The sequence below is a fragment of the Molothrus aeneus genome, chromosome 5 (assembly GCF_037042795.1).
Source record: "Molothrus aeneus isolate 106 chromosome 5, BPBGC_Maene_1.0, whole genome shotgun sequence".
NCBI lineage: Eukaryota > Metazoa > Chordata > Aves > Passeriformes > Icteridae > Molothrus > Molothrus aeneus.
Genome location: NC_089650.1, coordinates 15,893,779 through 15,913,250, shown reverse-complemented (window position 1 = coordinate 15,913,250; position 19,472 = coordinate 15,893,779). Strand labels below are relative to the sequence as shown.

Here is a 19,472-nt window from a genome sequence, read left to right as displayed (position 1 = left end):
ATTAGGCTGGGGCATATTCTCCACCCGGAGGGGTGGAATAGATGTACCAAGGCCCTAGCCGAGGAGGCGATTTCCTCAGGCTCGGGGCGAAATCTTAAATTATGGGGAAGAGTCATGCAGGCTCTGCGAAAAGTTTGGCCAGAGCGGGAAATGTGGAAAGCCCTGCAGACTTCGTATGATCATGAGCTTGCCGAGTGTGGGGATTTACAGCCGCGAGGACGCTCTTCGTGGCTTCTGAGCCCAGGCGCGCTGGCTACAGGAATAAAAGCAGTCATTTTGGGACGGACTGTTAGAGGAGGCATGAGGCGCTGCCGTTAACTCAGAGGCACGGGGTGCTGCTGTTACCTCAGGGTCTGACAGAGCCTGGGCGGGGCCTCCGCCTTACGCGCCGCAGGGTGGCGAACCCTAGGGGGGGGGGAGCATGGACGCGGGCGCGGTAGGCGGGGGCAGAGAAGGTCTGCAGGACACCACAGACATGCATGAGCAAGAAAGAGGGGAAAGACTCGGAGAGGGAGCTGAGGCAGCTCGGAGCGCGTGTATGAAAACTTCTTTTCATAAGAAACTAGCCTCCCCCGGCAGGTGACGGGGCGAGCCTAGAGGGAGGGAGCGGCCCAATGCTAGGAAAAAGGGGCGAGGTCGAAGCCTGACGAAAAGGTCTTGGAGCCCAGAAGTTTCCAGTCAGTTGAGCTCCGGACCCGAGTCGGACTCGAGCTGGGACGAGTGGTTCCACAAGGGGTCTATTGCCGATCCCGATCCCGATTCTGATTTCGATTCTGATGAAGAGGGAGTGAGAGCACGCAAGGGTAGCTATCACAATCCTCCTGCTTGAGTCAAGGGAAAGCTAGGAAAAGAACAAGCTCCTCTTACTGATTGGAGGAAAATAAAAATAGCATGTGCCAAGTGGGCCTCATCAGCCATGCTGGCTTTTCCCATCCGAGTGGGGGGGGCGGGCGGAAATCAGAGAACCTATACGCCAGTAAACCCCAAGGATATACAGGCAATTGTTAAAGCAATTGTGGACAGGCGGATTAATTCAGCGATGGTCTCCACTCTTATCGATAGTGTTTTTGGAGGGGATGACATGCTTCCATTTGACATCAAGCAAACATGCAGATTAATTTTTGATGGGGCAGGGATGATTGTTTTCAAACAAGAATGGGAAGACAATGGTGTAAGGCAACTGGCCTTAGTGACTGGGGTAGACCACCCGCTACATGGTTCCTGCATACAACGTTTAATGGGCACAGACCCAACTATGATCACCCCCCCAGGCACAGGCTGAGGGCCTTTGGGCCCATGAGGTCATGACAACAACCCAAGCTGCCAGAGAGGCTATTCCCTCTGCTTCTAAAGTTATTGCCAGACCATCGCCACGGTCTACTATAAAGCAGAGCAAAAGTGAAAGCTTCACACAATTTGTGGACTGCCTCAGGCAGCACTTGACTCCTCCACTCTACCATTGGATGCAAAGGGCCCTGTGTTAGCAGAGTTCTTGCGCCAACAGCGTAATACCGCTACCAAGGACATCTTACGGTCGCGACCGCCCGGGTCTACCATTGCAGACATGATTAGGCATGTCGTGAAAGAGGAGCATCTAGTCCCAATTCAGGCAGCTGTCCACACTGCAATAACTAGCATGATGGCATGCCTTAAGTGTGGCCAGGCAGATCACATTGCAGTGAACTGCCCTCAGTCAGGGTACCCACCAACAGCCGTTCCCCCATGCCAGATGAAATCTAGGAGGCCATGCTGGGCATGTGGAAAGAGGGGGCATATTGCTAAATATTACAAATCCAAATATCAGGGAAACAGGAGGGGGAGGGGGCACCCGGGCCGCACACAGCCCCCTCCCACCCGGAACATGAAGAGGCCTGGTTGTGCCAATTGTCAATGGAGCACGGAGTCCCATACCCACTGCCCCCGCCCCCCCCCCCCCCCCCCCCCCGCCACGGTCAGCTTCACAGCTCAGCCAATGGCCCAGCCAAACCCATCCATACTCCAGGAATACCAAGAACAGCTCCCTGGGGATGAGGCCCCTGGGTGGCTCTGGCCATAAAGGCGTGGGAGCGAGACCCATGGGTGGCTTTTGCTGTGAAGGTGGGCAGACACCCACTGATAGTGTGGGCTGTTTTCCATCTCTATAACAACCCTGATAGCCCTGCTATCTGCCTTCCCTTTTTGGCTGACACGGCATCAGATGTCACCGTTATTCCGAACATACACTGGCCTTCACAATCAAAGTTGGAAGAAGCGCCCATGGTAGGCGGGGTTGGAGGGCTGTCTCGGGCCCGAAAAAGCACCCAGCTTGTTGCAGTAATGCTTTGCACTGAGAGGGGACTGGGGAGAACCGTCATCCTCTCCCCAAATGTAATGTCCAAATGTCCACCCTTGTTAGGGAGTGATGCCCTAACCTTGTTGGATGTCAGAATGACAAATTTATTCTAAGGGCCACTGCTGCATACCCACAACTACCCATCAAATTAATATGGAAATCACTGGACCCAGTGTGGGTCGAGCAGTGGCCCTTATCGAAGCCTCGAATGACTGCCCTTCTTGAATTAATTACGGGGGAGCTGCAGCGAAGCCACATTGAACCCTCCACAAGCCCATGGAACACCCCCATCTTTGTTATACCCAAATGGTCTGGTGAAGGCTTCCGTCTCTTACACGACCTATGAGAGGTAAACAAAATAATCCAGCCAATGGGTCCTGTGCAAACTTTGTTGCCGATGAATTCAATGGTACCAAGAGGACACCCTTATGCAGTGCTCGACATCAAAGACTGCTTCTTCTCCATCCCCCTGCACGACGAAGACAAAGAGCGGTTTGCCTTTTCCATCACCTTCCCGAACAGCCAGCAGCCCAACCTGCACTTCCAGTGGCGGGTATTGCCTCAGGGAATGGTGAACTCCCCTGCCATTTGCCAAATCACAGTGGACCAAGCACTAACGCCAGTCCAGCAGAATGATTCCACCGCGATCATTATCCAGTACATGGACGACATCCTGATCGCCGCACCATCAACGAGCCAAGTAGACCGGTTAGCGTCTGCAGTCTCAGAGACCTTGAAAGCAAATGGGTTCGAAATTGCGAGTGCAAAGATAAAAAGAGGACCGTGCGTGACCTTTTTTGGCATGGGAATCTCGGATTCATATATAACCCCGCCCCAAATAAAAATCTACCGAAACGTCAGGACACTCCACGACATGCAGCAGCTGGTGGGATCCCTACAGTGGCTCCGTAACATCATCCTGATCCCTCCTGAGGTCATGGACCCCCTAAACGACCTCTTAAAAGGGAAGAATCCACGGGAACAAAAGACACTGACACCAGAAGCGGTAAGCTCGCTTCATTTTATCGAACGTCAGATGTCGATGAGCACGCTCGCCAGATGGGACTCGAATGCACCGGTCGATTTGTATGTCGACCTTACAAAGAAAGGGGGAGTAGGAGGACTAGCCCAAGGACCCCCTGACAAAGCCCAACCAATACAATGGGTGGTCTTGGGAAAACCATCACGCGCTTTTTCCCCAGGAGCTGAGTGCCTTAGTAGCCTTATTATGAAAGGCAGGAAACTCGCCCTGAGACATTTGGGCACTGAACCCACCAGGATATATGTGCCCTTCAGTAAACAGCTTTCCACACAGTCATCAACAATATCAGAGCACCTAGCCATAGCCCTTGCTGCATTTAGAGGAGAGATTCTTTACGCAGCAAAACCCCCTTGGATGCAGTTGCTTGCGATTGTCGACATTGACCTCCCACCAAAAGTACATTATGTCAGCTGCTTAGACCCCAAGCATGGCTCGCGGTGACTGTGGACACCTACAGCAGAGTGATCGTGGCCACACAACATCAAAAAACAGAATCCAAGGCAACCATGCAACATTGGCTAACAGCCATGGCATGGCTAGGTGTTCCGAAGCAGATCAAAACGGACAATGGCACAAATTTTATCTCAAAATCGATCCAAGCCTTTGTTTCAAAATGGGGCATCACTTTAGTACACGGTATCCCATACAATAGCACCGGACAGGCCACTGTTGAACGGGCAAATCAAACTCTAAAAGCTAAACTAAAGGTGTTGGCAAAAACAGAGGGTTTTACCAATTCCATTCCCCCAAAAGACCAGGCGCGCATCCTGGCAACCGCTCTGCTAGCATTAAATCAGTTCCCTAGGGGAGACGAGACAAAAAGCCCTGCCCAGAGGCACTGGGCCACCTGAGCACTGGAGGAAGGCCCACAGGTCATAATTAAAAATTTACTAGGGGAATGGGAACAGGGTTGGAGACTGGTACTCACAGGGCGAGGGTACGCAGCCATTAAGAAAAATGATAAAATTAAATGGTGCCTGCTTAAGTCAATCAAACCAGATCTTCAGGGCAAAACTGATAAAACTTGTGAAGTTTATTTTGCAGGACTGAATCCTTAGACACCCCCGCGGCCTGTGTGCCCTGCTTCCTGAAGGCTGTGACAAATTGTCAAGCAGCCCGACGGCAGACCATACCGGGGTCATGAGAAAATCCATGGCCGAACTAAAAGAAAGGCTAGCACAGAGAAGGACTGGGGGAGAGGCTCAACAGAAATGTTTTCAGTCATGGTTCAAAATTTCGGAGGAATTCAATTGTATAATGGTTTGATGGCCTATTCATAATTGCTGTTTTTAAAAGTCTTGTTTTAAAATGTAAGTGATGTCCATCAAGTAGAGTTCAAACTCTGGCCAAGTTCTAGCTTTACTTGAATGGAATTATCAACAATCAGCCCAGAGGTTTTCTGCATAAGGTTGTTGCAGACTCTGGGATGATAGGTCAGTGTTGTATGATTTCAGATCATCAATTGTGTTATCAGTTATGTGTGTTACCTGATTGATTGATTGATTGATTTGTTTTTCTGATTGATTTTCGTCCCAAGCATCAACAGGGAGAAGCCTCTGCAAAAGTGCCAAAAAACTGAGGAAGAAGTCCTGCAGGGATATTTTGAGTCATGGTTCAGTCAGTCAGTCCCCATGACTGATCGCCCTTGGTCCCACCTTATTAGGCCCTCTTGCTGCAATGCCCCTGGCATTGATTTTGGGCATTACATTTTAAATAAGTTAGCATTATTTGTTAAAAATCAGTTAGAAAGAGTTAACATTTTGTTTGTTAGACACTTACAGTTGCTTTGAGATGAGTTACGGAAATGTTCATTGTTTTTACCAGTTGTGAGTTTTTTACCACGTTTCAGTTGGCTAGCCTTTATGTTTTTATAGCCTTTACACTTTCTATGTTTTTGGTTAGTCATAAGAGGGGGGGGAAATGTGGGAGATCAGGGACCAGCCGCAGGATATCGTGATGTTACAAACAGAACCCCTCCCCTTTACCATTACTTAGATCTGCGTGTTGTTAACCGTTAACCCCTGCTATAAATTACCCTGTCCAACCATTAATAAATGCCATTTACTGTCCACTATATTGGTGCATGCGAGTACTTGGACTGAATGGCAAAGGGGTTGCCGCCGTGCCGTTCCAGATCCAGGTTGCCTTGCCTCAAGCGGAGGCAACATTATTTCCCCTCTAAATCTTGCTTTAAATATTTTGCTACAAATTTAACTCCTGAGAACTAAAAGTGAAAGGGGTTCAGCTTTAAGATAAAATACCATCATCGCTTTGAAGACTTTTCCTTTTGCTGAAGCATTATACACAGTGCCAGATATACACACAACAACAGTAACAGGCAAAGATAGAAGTATGAAATTATGGAAAACATGCTCCTTTGTCTGCTTTTCATTTCTTTCAACTGCTTCATCAAGCTACATCAGTTCTACCACACTATGGACCTAGGCTATAAAACTAGGGCTTCTCCACAGAGCCAGGACTCATGGAGGCACCACATTAACACACTTGGAGTCTGACAGTACAATTCTGTGAATATTTCACTCTAAAATAAGTGTCCCTTTTCTCAGCGTGATGCAACAAAATGTGATTGTGCAATTAAAGGCTGTAGCATAGCTCCTATACCCCAAGGAACTCAATGAAGATTACACAGCCTCAATCTCATAGTCTAACTCTGGGATTTCTGAGTCCTCCATCTTGAAGCTACTTTAAAGCACCACTTTACAGGCTGTTTTATCTGTTATCTTTAATTTCATTACCACTTATTAAAAGAGAAGGACACCATTTGGTGTTTTGGTTTCAGAGGAATTGTGCCAATTATTTATTTCATTGCTATAGGTTTGCCAGCCTGTAATTCCAACCTCTGTTTCTACAGCAAGTAACTTAAAAGATACTCTGATATGAAAACACATTTTATCTTCATTTAACATTTTTGCTTGGCATTAGCAATTAACCAGACACTCAAATCCAGTTTTTCGAAAACTGAATTACCTTCACTGAGTAGCTGGGAAAAAAATTGTGCTGAGTTTCAAGACTGCCCCAATGCATGAAGACAGATTCCTACCAACTTCATAACATCAGCAGCTATGCTATTCCCACTTTCCCTAATATCTAAGTACAGAGTTTTCTTTCAAGTAGACTGTGCTCTTCAGTATGGGGAAGTATTTACACACAAGGAATGACTTTGTATTCCTCCCTGTTTTTACCTGCTAATGCAATATTCCTTGTCTCCAGGTATACCCAGGTAGCGTGGTCGTTCACCGGTGGCAATGATAAATGTCTCAGCTGTGTACAGCTTCTCAACTCCCTTTTTGTTCGTTGCCTGCATACAAAGTATTAGTGCAAAGTGAGTGTTTTACAGTACCACCAAAGGAAAAATTATTCTATTTGAGAATTATCTCTATTCAGACAGCACTACAGGAAGACACAGCAAAGAATGGCTATGATGTACCTTAATTGTGTGTGGCCCGACAAATTCTCCATATGCATTCTCATACGTGACCTTCTTGTCTCTCAGGGCAACTCGATAGCCCCAGTTCAGTGAACCAATGTAATTCTGAACAGATTCTGTCATGGTCATCCAGTTGTGTTTGACTGTCAGCAACAAAAGAAGAAGGTTCACATTTTAGTCTGAGTTTTTCTTTTTCCACAGCAAAATTGCTATTCTCAAAGAGATTATTTTCATGACCCAGTCTTCCTGGGTTTGTCTTACTTCTGTTTTATTTCAGGGTAAAGCTACTGAAATTCAAAGAATTACATCAGCACAGATAACATGAGAGGTCACAGTGCAATAGGTATGACTTAAAACATTGAAAATTGACTTACTGAATTATTGACAGTTTTATATTGACAGATATATATTGACAGCTGTAAGAGGTGACATTGCTCAACAAATGAAGACAATGCATGTCTGAGAGGTGCCTCTGCATGCTTCAAATACAGGATTGCAGTCTAAATAAATCATAATCCCATAACCATGCACATCAGAGATTATAAAAAGTAAAATCCATCTTCTTACACAGTAGTGATAGACACTTACGGAAAGGAAATCCTTGCTTGTAACTATAAGAAGTTTCTGTCAGTCAACATTCTGGTGTATTCCCTTAGATGTCGTGGTACATTCAGAAATGGAGGAGCACCTTATTGTTTTTTTTCATCCAACAGTCTCATCAACTACTAACGTGATCAGGAGCTACTAACAAACAGATGGAGGCAATGGAGGCAATAAGCCCCATGGCTTTAGACTTGAAAAGCACTTCAATTTATGTGTAAGCTCTCCAAAGTTGCCTCACATTTTCAAAGCCAGCATATGCTGCAGTGCAACATGCACCTGATTATGAAGCACCTCAGGATTTTCAGTGCAAATGACAAAACTGGAAAAAGTGTCCTTCTTTACCTTCTTCTGTAAACTGCCACCCAAATTTGCGTGAATCTTGCAAGGCTTGTCCCAGTAAAGCTGCCTGGTGCATCAATTTTTTAGGTATACAGCCCACATTTACACATGTTCCTCCAAGACCTGAGAGAAAGGAACAGAATGTGATTTTCACATCAGTGTAGCAGATTTCAAGCATGAAAATAAGAGTCTCTGAGCAAAGCTCCTTTATAACAGGATTGCAATGAAGAGAAATTTACCCCACGAGCTTCCCTGAGGTGTAGGCATGACAAAGTCCAGCACCATCACTTTCTTTTCATATTTGGCAGCCTCCTGCAAAACAAATTAAATAAGACACATTTCTAAATATGAGAAATTAAACTTGAAGCAGACAATAACATCATGCATTGCTGAAAACTTTGTGACTTTTAATTAAGTAACAGCGAATGATTTTCAAGGGAGCAGACAGTCATTAATCTTCTGAATTCACCTGTGCATTCAGTAGGAAAAAGAAGCTGAAAGGCAAAAAAAGGCATTCATCCTACTACAAAACAACATGGCACCAGCTGATACACAGGAGACTGTGAGTTCAACCTGCTCTTCACTCCTCCATCTTGTCACTTTGTTCAGACTATTTCCCAACATACCCATTTACTTTTAACCTACTTAACAAACTCCTAATTAATCCAGTTTTCCCTTCAAAGATGGTTTCTCCAGCATTTGTTGGAAAACACATCAGAAAATGACACAACCAGTCACAAGGCCAAGCATGACAACCTTAATGACTCTATGATCCTATATTCCCCCTAAGTTTCACTAGCAAATCTACAATTAATGCCTGTAAATGATACTGAGAACTATCCCATGAGATGAAGCAAAATAATTTTGCTACTTGGAGTAGCCACAACTATGCTGGCATTATATGATGAATTCTTAGACGTGTGAGCAGTAACAACTATATGAGCTGGCCTTAGGTTTGGTTTGGGAGGAGCTGGACAACCTTCAGCATTCTGTTACCGGTAATACTTGTTAATCCAAATATTTGACAATCAGAATGTCAATTTTAAATGAGTCTTACTTCATGCAAAATGCAAATCACACTACAAATAACACAGGCTGTAGACACCTTCAGAAAATATTGTTGTACTGGATTTCCACTTCCAATAAAGATCTAGGCTGGCCAAGAAGCTAATTCCTATCCATTAGCAGCACCTCTGAGAAAGTTCCTCAGAAAGGCACTTAGGGACTGAGATGTGTCATTAAAGCTCCTTTATGATGACAACTCTTAAGCACTGTTCCAAAGAGCCTTAACCAGGGTTAGCTAAGCAGAATGCATGGATTCCCAAGCTTCCCTTTAGCTACATGCTCACATAACACAGCACAGCATTGCATCGCCACCCTGGCAGAGATCATACACAGATATAATCACTTCTGAGTGGGCTGAGTGATCTGCCCACAGCTACAAACCTGCCCTGTAGGCTCTCAAACCTTTCAGGGCTCAGTGCAGTGCTGCGAGAATGCAGCAAGGCTGCTTAGGTAGCTGTTCTGTGTGAGCTGAGAGCGGGGCCCTAGCACCATTCTGAGTCTGTAGCTGAGTTGTACCAAGTCAGCCTGACAGTGTTTGCACTCCCTGTGGAGAATGGCCTCCAAAGGAACAAGCTCACAATGTAGAGTGGAAGATGTGCACACAAAGGTGCAGGTTTCAGAGTGAAAAGCACACATCTAACCAGTCTGGGTAAACTGCTGCAAACCTGAGTGCAGGTATCTGGAACTTTGTATGAGAGCTGTGTAGCTGGGGTTTTTTCTGTTTTGGTTTGGTTATTTTAAAGCACTGTCAGTGAATTATTTTTTAAAAATTGAACAATCTAAGTAAAAGTCAGAAGTTTATGTGTGTAAAACAGTTTCACTTCAACTTTTTTAAACTGATTAGAAATACACATATTACTACTGATAGGGATGTTGACTTTATTGATCTACCATCTTCTGTTCTACTAAACAATCAGGTGAGAACACTGAGAATCAATATACTTCACATACTGAGTTGAAGGAATTAGGCAGTTTATTTACCTACTGCATACTTTTTCTATTCTACAACTGAAAAATGATGCAATAAACATCACTGTGTCAGTTAGTCTTCTTATAGAAATTTCAACTGCTGGCTTCTTATTACTGCAAACTCTTTTTGCATTACTGCAAAGTCTATTTTACTCTGGTTACTCTCTCCTGACCCAGAACATCTCCATCCTCTGAAAACCAGGACTTGCTTCTCTTTGTGGTTCTCAGAACTTTCATAGATCTTTCCTTCAGTCCTCAATCCTACACCATGACAACAGTGCCCCTATCAATAGGAAAGCAGTAAACTACGAAAATAGATGGATCTACAATCCATCACTCATCCCTGCACATTTCCATTATAACAGAAGTACTTCTAAGGGACCAGGGTTCACTGTGAATCCAACACTATTCTGAAATATTTTCTCCTTATTTTCTTTCACTGTGCATGACCTCCTCCACTTCTCGAGAACAAAAGAAATACTCCCAAATGGAGGAATAATCCAGCTCCAGGTCTTGAACAACAAAGTAATTTTATTCACAGGAATGCTCAATTCACTCTAAATAGCTAATCCTACCATAGAGAGAAGAAACACAATGTGCCTGACTACTGATGTAAAGGAGAGCTACTAACTTACACTAAATTTCTTCAAGTTTAAAATATTTGGGATTATGACAGCTCTAACAGCTGGTGTATTTTGTACCAGCTTTTTTAAATTTTATTTAATTGTAGATATGCTTCTAATAGCACTATCCTAACAAAACTCCATAATTCATCTGGCTACAGGCAGGAAACACCAGACCCTGGAAAGGAAGGGTGAGACCGTAGCTTAAGTATGGGCAAAATCTCCATTTATGCAACTATGTAAGCTCAAAAATCACAGAATCTCCCCCATTGCCAAGAATTAAAAGATACACAACTATGTCTGAAAAGATACTACTTCTATACAAAAGTAGATACCTCCTGATGTTAATTTTGAATAGAACCTTTTCATTGTTGAGTTGAGTTTAAATTAAACTACTAAAACACTATTAAGATATCTACCTGCTGTTTTCCAGCAGCATCATCTCCCATAAATGGGGACCAAGTTTCATTCTAGTAAGGAGTTTTAGGGAATATTAAGGAGTATACCATGTTTTCCTTCTTCAGAACATAAAGAAAGGTATATTGAATAATTGGCACTAACCAAAATGGTGAAAAAGTGAAATAGTGAAAGAAATTTCATGGATCAGACAAAAGTGTTATGCCCCTACAGTGTTAAAGATACCAAATCCAAGACACTGGGGATGTCACCCCCTACTTACAAGGAAAGTATAAGTGGGTATTTTCCTCCTCATACCTTGGCAGCTGCCAGACCTCCTGAGCCTCCACCGATGACAATGAGATCATAGTCATAGGAATCTGGCACCAGCATAAACCCATTCACTTCCATTGTCTTCCGAGGATTTTCTTCTTCCGTATGTGCCTGAACAGAAAAAACAAAAAGTATTAGGGAATATTGAAACATTACCTGCAGTGTTCATAAATTAGTATTTTCAGTTGCAAATATTGTGATAAGAGAACATAATTGCATCAGAATTTTCTGACCTCTGCTTTTAATTAGTTTTTTAATTAATTTTTCTAATCCATCTATGAATAGCTCTATACCTGTCAGATACTGAACTATATATTTTCTTGTTCATTGGAGCACTTGGGCTTCCTTGCAGAACTTAGTTTCCCACAACAATGCAACCCTAGAGCCTCCTTGTACTGTACACCAGGATACATAAGTGCTGACACAAGCATTCCATTAATTATTTTATTCTTTTCATCTGCCCTGGACTTCCCTAATTAGTGTTTTTCCCCTCCTCCTGCATATGTTTGTAGGAAAATACAACAATCCTATGCAGCACTGTACTAATCCTCAAAAATTACCAGCCTTACTAACAGAATGAACAGAACTGAATGAAGAAAACCATGTCTGAAATCTGTGTTTTTGTAATATGCCAGTGTTTATCATCTCTTTGGTTTAGCACAGCTTTGGCATTAAATGGATCAAGCGTGACCACTATGGTTTCACAAAAGATTTATTTTTTTTAATCACAGAAATCACTACCACAGAAAAACTACCCATTAGTCCTAAAATGCATTTGGCACGAAAATGGCATTCTCTTCATATACACTTTCTAAAATGAGCCTTCATACTTAATTTGTGAAACTCCAATTTATTAGGGCTTCAGACCTTCAAGCCTTTGGAGTTCTGGCAACATTCTCAATGCCTCTCAAATTGCAGGACAAGACCTGGAGTGAGTAAAAATCAGATTCCTTAGCTGATGTAAATCAGTGAGCATCAGCTAAAGTAATGAAAAAACTTTTAAGACCCAACCCATCAACTAAGAAACCCATACTTTGCCACTTTACAAATATGTGTTTCTGTCTGTCTAGCTTGGTAGGAATTGATTTGGTACTACTGGAATAGTTGTGGCAAATCAAAGGAAAGAGAAGAGCCCAAAGAAGTTTCCCTTGTCTTTTCATTCTGATTTTGTTTTGCATTAAACAGCCTTTTGTACTCAACCCATTCTACTGTTGCCTTCCTCTGAGGTTATTCCCTTTCCATTGCCCTCCTCTGAGGTTTGATTAGTCCTCTATAACTATGTCAACTCTACTGACTGCTGCCAGTGCAGCCATCCCACTGATAAAAATCCCCTCTTGCTTAGATGAATTACACAGCAATGCCAGGAGAAATTCAGGCTGTGTATCTGTCTGCACAAAGTTAGATTCTAGTAGTATTTCATAACCCCAGGCAGCATGTTAACAGTAGACACAAAACCTAGAAAACACCTGAGGCTGCTGTGAAGACATCCAAAAATACCTCATTCTCCTTCCTCTTCTCCTGCTGCTCCACCACCCCTGCCACTGAACCTGCTTTGCACTTGATTCCCTTTTTTCTATTTTGCTAACACTGCCATTAGCCAGGATCAAACTTCCTACCACAATAAGAGCAGAGGAGCATGTATTGTACTGTGATATGCAGCTTCACTTCATTTGTATTTAGAGATATAAAATCAGAGAAAGGGTGCCTTTTCAAAGCACACCTTGCTAGCTTAGTGAAAACAGGACAGTGTGAAGCATAAGGGGAGACTAACTCCCCCACAGTCATCAGACCCAGCTACCAAGAATGGTATCTTGATGATGAACAGAAGGAAACCACACCAAATACTCATTTGCTTAGATCACTACTTTTATCATGCTACTTTTTTTTTTCTCCTTTTAAAAATGCTTTGTTTTCACATGGATTATGAAACTTCAGTTTTTATTTCCTAGTCTTTGGTTCATTTCTCATTAATTCTTCATAATAGCTCTTCATGAAAATATATTAAAAGCTTAGATTAGACAAAGTAGATTACAAGCTTCCCCTCTTCCTCCCAAACCCTCCTCCAAAGCAGCCAGGCTCTTGACAAGCTCTACATCCCTCTTAGTGGGGGAACTACTTCATGACCATGATCCCATCCTGAGAACAGATCATCCCTACTCTTACCCATGAACTACAGATTTTACAATAAATTCTACACGCTGATTATTTTTCAATGTCAAAAATTACAGACTTTGAAATGTACCTCCCCCTACCTTTAAAGTTCTCTCATGATCTCCTGTTTGCTTCTCCCGTGCTGAAACAACTGGCTGGGAAGTTTCTGCTGCTGCTTCGCGCTGCCCTCCTTGCAGTTTCGGGGCTCCCCCTGTGAAATCAAGGATAAAATAACATAGTGTCTGGAGAGATGTCCTTTATGAGGGCTGTGCTCCTCGAGAGAAATTATCTGGGGGAGTGGCCTGGCAGCTTCATCACTTCCTCATCTGTGGCATGTCTGTCCCAGGGGAGAGTTTCCTAAGGTGACTCATGACTCATTTGCAACGCTAGGATGACTTGCAATATTTTCCTGCTGAATAAAATCCCAAACAAGAGTTGGCTGAGATTTCAGTACTTTTGGCAAATCTAACAACATGATTGCATCAAAGCAAGGAAATCATATTTCCTGTGGCTAAGCCTGAAACTTCAGTCTTAAAAGAACATGATAATTTTTATCTTTCTTGCCTAGAAAGTGACACGTAAAGTCTCGTACTTTTTAAATTTAATTAAAAGTTTTTAGTTTTCTCCTGCAATTAATTGCCTGGAAACTTCTTTCAGTTCAATGTATTGATAAAAAGGCTGGGAAAGATCAGTGTTCCCACTGGTCATAACAGAGTGCTTATATATATATATATATATATATATATATATATTTATGTATATATATGTATGTATGTATACTCAATATAGAAGTTTAAGCATATTAGTGAAAAGAAAAAAAAAACATATTTACACACAGTGAAACTTTATTTGATGTGGCATTGGAAAAGAAAAAAGTGGATTGGAATGAATTATCAGCTCTGCCTTCCTCCACATAACCCTGAATTACGTTATGCTTAATTTCTAATAAATGGGTTAGTACACAGTTGTTTGTACTTAATCACATACATACTTTGCACTGTACAACCAGCATTAATTAGCAAACCCTGACATGTGTCCATACTTAGAGAAACAGCCATACTGAATGCTATGTATACATTCCTTGGGCATTGAGCCCACAAACCTGAAAAACATTCACATACACACAAATGAAAAAAGGCAGTCATTGAAAACTGGTCTGTAATCTTGTAATTTCTGACTTCTTCTCTGGAACTTGTTGCTAAAATTCCTTTATCTCACAAAGATATTGGGAAGAGTACTTTGGTGATGTTGGCAAAGGGGTTTAAAGATCAGAACTCCTAACAGTAATATTAATGATGGATACTGCTTTTCCTGTTCTAATTGGGGAATACACACATGTAAAAAAAGAAAAGCAAGAACACAGGGTTTGAACAGCCTTCACAAAAGATAAATTTTTGCTTTGCTATATTATATTAAAGCTACAGACCTGTGTGTATCCAAAGCAACAGAAGAAATATTTTGTTCCTGCAAGTTTGAACAATCTCAGGAATGTTCACCTAAAACTGTAGCTTCAGTGAGATAAAATCTAGACATTAGCCAACACGGGCACTTGTATAAATATCTCTAATTATTTTCAGGTAGATCCGTGCCAGAGGTACCAAGTTTTAGCAATAGCCCCAAAACCCAAAGGCATCCTAGCCCCTGGCAAAGACTTGAAAGAGTTTGTATGCTGGCTGGCTCTGCTTCTGGGGGCCTCTCCCTTGTTGGTTTGGGCAACCTGCCACAGGCAGCATGACAAAGCAGGAAGTGCTCTGTGTGTCACCAGCTTGCTCTCCATAAAATTCCACCTGTTAACAGCAGTTGTGATAACCCAAAGTCCTGGTGAATAATCAATACTTTCCAAAAACAAGTCAGCAGACATATTTTTTTCAGAGTGAGACTGCTAAAGAGAACCTGAACCATTGATCTGCTCTGGATAACCCTCCGAGATGCGGTGGTGAGGTACGTATCAGCATTATTTAACAAGTCTGTAGTAGGGAAGCCCAGTGAGGCTCTTGCCCTGCAAAACCACCAACTTTTGGTTTTTTAATACCAATCTAGGAGGTGGTGGCTGGTGAGGTGGCACCTTTCCTATGACCTGCCAAGTGCTCCTTGGTATGGGGTGAATTAATATAATCAACCAATACTAAAAAAAGGGGGACAAGTCTATTCTCTTTCACCATACTGTTTTTTCCTTCTTTGTGTCTGCATACTTGGCACCAGTTCTGGCAGACTTCAGACCCGTGCATGAGCTAAATAAACTCATTAACCTAGGAGAAAACTAACCCAGGAGAAGAAAAGTTGTGGACAGTTTCCCACCAGTCGAACAAGCTCAGCCAGCTCAGGGAACAATCCTGTGATCACCCCTGCTGGTGCCAGGACAAAGGCATGACCAGACCAGTAGAGAGTAAGAGGAGGCAGCTACACCTCTTGCTGGTAGTGGCAAAACTGCCAGGTTTGCTCAGAACTTGTTAAACCAGAAAAAACCTTACCTGGGGAGATAAAAAAAATGCAGTGAAACAACTGTGGTGTTTTCAACCCATATCCATCCTTACTGGGAGGGAGCTTCCTCACAAACCAAAGTCCTCCCTAGCACTGAGGCCTCTGAACTTTTGACTGTTTGTTGTGTAACTTCTGGCTAGAAAGAAAAAAGGCATGATTGGTTTCAGAAGGCTTTGATCAGGTGGGAACAGGACCAGCCCAACCCAACAGCCTGCACAAGCTTGGTAAGCAAAACTGCTCCAGGATAAGAATTGCCTTACCCTGCAAAAGTGATCCAGTGATCCCACCAGCTGCAGAGGCAGGACATGGGCTCCCATGGAAAGCACTTGCCTTTCAACAACTCACTCTAGAGGTCTAGAGGTGGGGCTTCAAGGCAAAAGTCTCCACTGATTTACCTAAAGTTTCTGTATCACAGAAAAGAGCATTACCAACAAGAACAAACTTCACATTTTAATGAACAATAATTTTAAAAAATAGTTGTCTCTACTCCAGGAGTTCAGAAGACACCTCTAAATTTGAAATGTTTCTGAGCAAGCACATAAATTGCTTTACAGCCCTATCCTCAGGCATTTGGGAAGTACAGGCTATTTCATATGACCATGAGTATTTACCTTATGTTCAAGTTATCTTTGTGGTTTGAGAAATTTTCATGTTTTCCTTCTTCTAGATATGCTCATTTCTGCACTATCCTCACAGATCACTACCTCCCCTAATGAGCAAACTCAAACATTTGGTAGTGACGGCAACAGAGCCATTATATCATTCAGATTACCAGGGAAAATCCCCAAGCCCTTAAAAGATACACCTCCAGCCTGGATCATACCACGAATGCACACTGAGAAGCTGCCTTGCAATCAGCTGAACTGACAAAACTGAGAGGAAATGGAAGCCTGCAGCCTTGCTGGCATGGTGTCATTTGCTTTACCTACTAAATTGTCTTTGTCCCAGTTATGAGTTTTCTCACCTTCACTCTTCCAATTTTCTCCCCATCCCACCAGGGAGGGATGAGTGGGACTGAGCTGTCTGCTGGGCTCTCAAATCCAAAATCCATCAAGCTTTAACATTTGACAATCAAAAGAGTAAAGTGCATTTTCCTTAGAAATGAGAAATTCTCTGAACTATGTTATTGCTTATATTTATCCAGTATGTTGCTGCAAAGCCCTTGAATTTTAATTCTATTTTTGTTCATGTCCTTTTCATATCTAAGAGCTTAAAACTCCTTCCATTTAAATAAGGGACTGCTTGACTTGGATCAACATCAAGGCATAATGTGGAATAACTGAACTTTGCAACTAGTTGAAGCTCTATGAAGAAGGATTCTACTTGGTCAGATTTCTGTTAGCAGAGTCCTGACAGTGGTACATAGTACTACTCCAAAACACCTATTTCCTTCATGAAAATATAAATTCTTTGTTTTTACCACAACTATTTGAGTACAAAAAGCATTTAAAGTAAATTCCGTAAGTGGGAAAACATTTAGATACAAACTTTCTTCAGGGAACTTTCCAACCTAAGTGTTGAGTGCTCTAAGCCAGAAGAGAAAAAAACCCTCATCATTCTCAGCCGAACAAATGCAGTTAATATATGAAAAAGGCAGAAAACAGCAGAAAGCCCCAGAGCACAGTATTCTCAAAGGACAGTAAAAATCTACTGATAACTGTTAATCTAACTTCTGCAGAGGCATAGCAGGACAGGAATTACAAAACCAAGACCAACCAAAGAAGAAACACTGACAGAGGAATGATGAACACCAGATCAAAGGAAAGACAAACTTTCAAGTGACATCAATTGGAGAGCCTGAATCAAAGCTCTCTATACCCAGCAGAAAAGTTCCCACTCAAAAATGGGATTAAGTGACAAAATTCACCCTTTCAGGTTAATTTTCCAATTAACATCTGGGGACTGACTCAACAACATCCTCCAATCAGTTTTCCACTCAAGATAGGTCAGCACTGTGTTTGGAGGGCTGCAATCCACCACCTTTCCATCCAAGAACCTAGGGCAAAACACTCAACACTCAAACATCCCCTTCTCTAATAATCATCCACTCAAATTTATAATCTGTCTCATCCAGTTAGTCTGAAGACAGGGTTCCTAAAACTGGTCTCAGTTTCTAGTTCCTACCAAAAGAAGTAATTCCTACTTCCAGGCTTTTGTTTTCCTTTTGCTTTTCTGAATATTCATGCAGCTATCACAAAGTCCAACTGCTTTATGAAAAAGTATATTACTTTAGGGATTTTAACAGGGGCATCATTATATTTCTTGGTTTGCTATGAAGTCCTACAAGACATGTTTCTGCCATAATAATTATGGAACTTAAAATCCCACTCCAACAAGACTTGGGCTTTCTTACAGACTTTCCTACTAGTGCTCTCACCCACAGAAGTTTCTCAGCAGTATCAGGCAGTGGGTACTTACCCTTGAAAGTCTTCAGCCATTCCTCATTCCTTATGTCATTGTTTACAGTAAACCATACAAGAATTAGCCAGGTTGCTCTAATTAGCACTAATAGGGATGTTTTCTGCAAGCATAGCATCACATGCTGACCTCAAGTATTTCCAGAACATCTACAATACAAACTCTGTTGGCTTTAACAGAACAAGCTGTACAAATTTAACAAAAGTAACTTTCAGATTCTCTTCTCAGTAAAAGGCAACCAATCTTACATTAATTATGTATCTCGGACCACTTTCATCTTCAATTTTATTTCATTGTGAACTAAACTAAGCAGGATATGAAAATCTTAATACAAAACTTGTCTGCCTCTGGAGCTGTGGTAAAAGCTACAATATCTCATATAACAATTTATATGCCATTTTAATGGAAAATATCACCTTACAGTACCAGTAATTTTAGCACAGATTTTTGTCTATTTCCTTCAAAAGTCACAGTTGCTTTGAGATTCACTCATATTAGTTAATGCTTTATCTAATCTAAATCAAAACCAAAGGAAGCTGGGTTCAGATATAACTACCTGTAAAGTGTATCATGCTCACAGTGCCATTCATACTGGCTCACCCTTTATTTGGAAGGACCTGAAAGGGCTGAGCTTCCTGACTTTTCTTTTTGAAATTCCTGGGCCAACACAAACCTGTGGTTCCCACAAACTGTGATTAATATTCTCATGCTACCTTCTTTTTAATTCCTGGTCAGTAAATAAATAACTCTTTGACACAAGGAGGAAGCATCACCAGCCTCACTTGAATAAGTGTGGCACCTGAGGCCAGAGAGGTAAAACAGTACTCAGCAGGGATGGAACAGGTTCTCCTGGTGCTGGTGCCATTCATTAGTCCCTACTGCCAATGGCCATGCCTTTATTGTTTCTACCACAACTAAAGCCATTTATTTATTCACACATTCATTTCTTTGAAATCAGGCTTGCATTTGAGTCATAGAGAACAAAAAATGGTGGAAAACAACTCACACATAATCAGGCTTTTTTGTCCAACAAACCAGTTATTAAAATTGAACACAATTAAAGGAAAACAAGCTCTTTGCAGGTAATCGTACAGTAAGGGCATGAAGTTTAAGGCAGGTACAACAACATGAAAAGTACCTCGGTACTTGGCTCAGAAATATGTGATTTATTTCCCCCCACAAGTGGGACTTTTTTAAGAGGTGAGGAAAAAAACCCAGATATTTGAATCCAGAGTAATAAAATTTTTTATCTTTGAAAAAAAAAAGGATTTG

The 19,472-nt window shown here is 42.2% G+C and overlaps 1 protein-coding gene across 2 annotated transcripts in view; it reads right to left on the bottom strand.

The window, feature by feature from the left end:
* TXNRD1 (thioredoxin reductase 1) overlaps positions 1–13,512 on the bottom strand; it is a 29,945-nt gene extending 16,433 nt beyond the window's left edge. Inside the window, exons 1-6 of one of the 2 annotated variants that reach the window (XM_066549986.1) lie at positions 13,403–13,512; positions 11,136–11,261; positions 8,004–8,076; positions 7,768–7,887; positions 6,823–6,965; positions 6,578–6,693 (exon numbers count right to left, since the gene is read on the bottom strand). In XM_066549986.1, the coding sequence (XP_066406083.1) occupies positions 6,578–6,693; positions 6,823–6,965; positions 7,768–7,887; positions 8,004–8,076; positions 11,136–11,228 (545 nt within the window). In that variant the 5' untranslated portion in view covers positions 11,229–11,261; positions 13,403–13,512. Of the gene's footprint in view, positions 1–6,577; positions 6,694–6,822; positions 6,966–7,767; positions 7,888–8,003; positions 8,077–11,135; positions 11,262–13,402 lie in introns of those variants that run through there. The other variant, XM_066549987.1, reaches the window with a different exon arrangement.
* Positions 13,513–19,472: the final 5,960 nt, after the last annotated feature.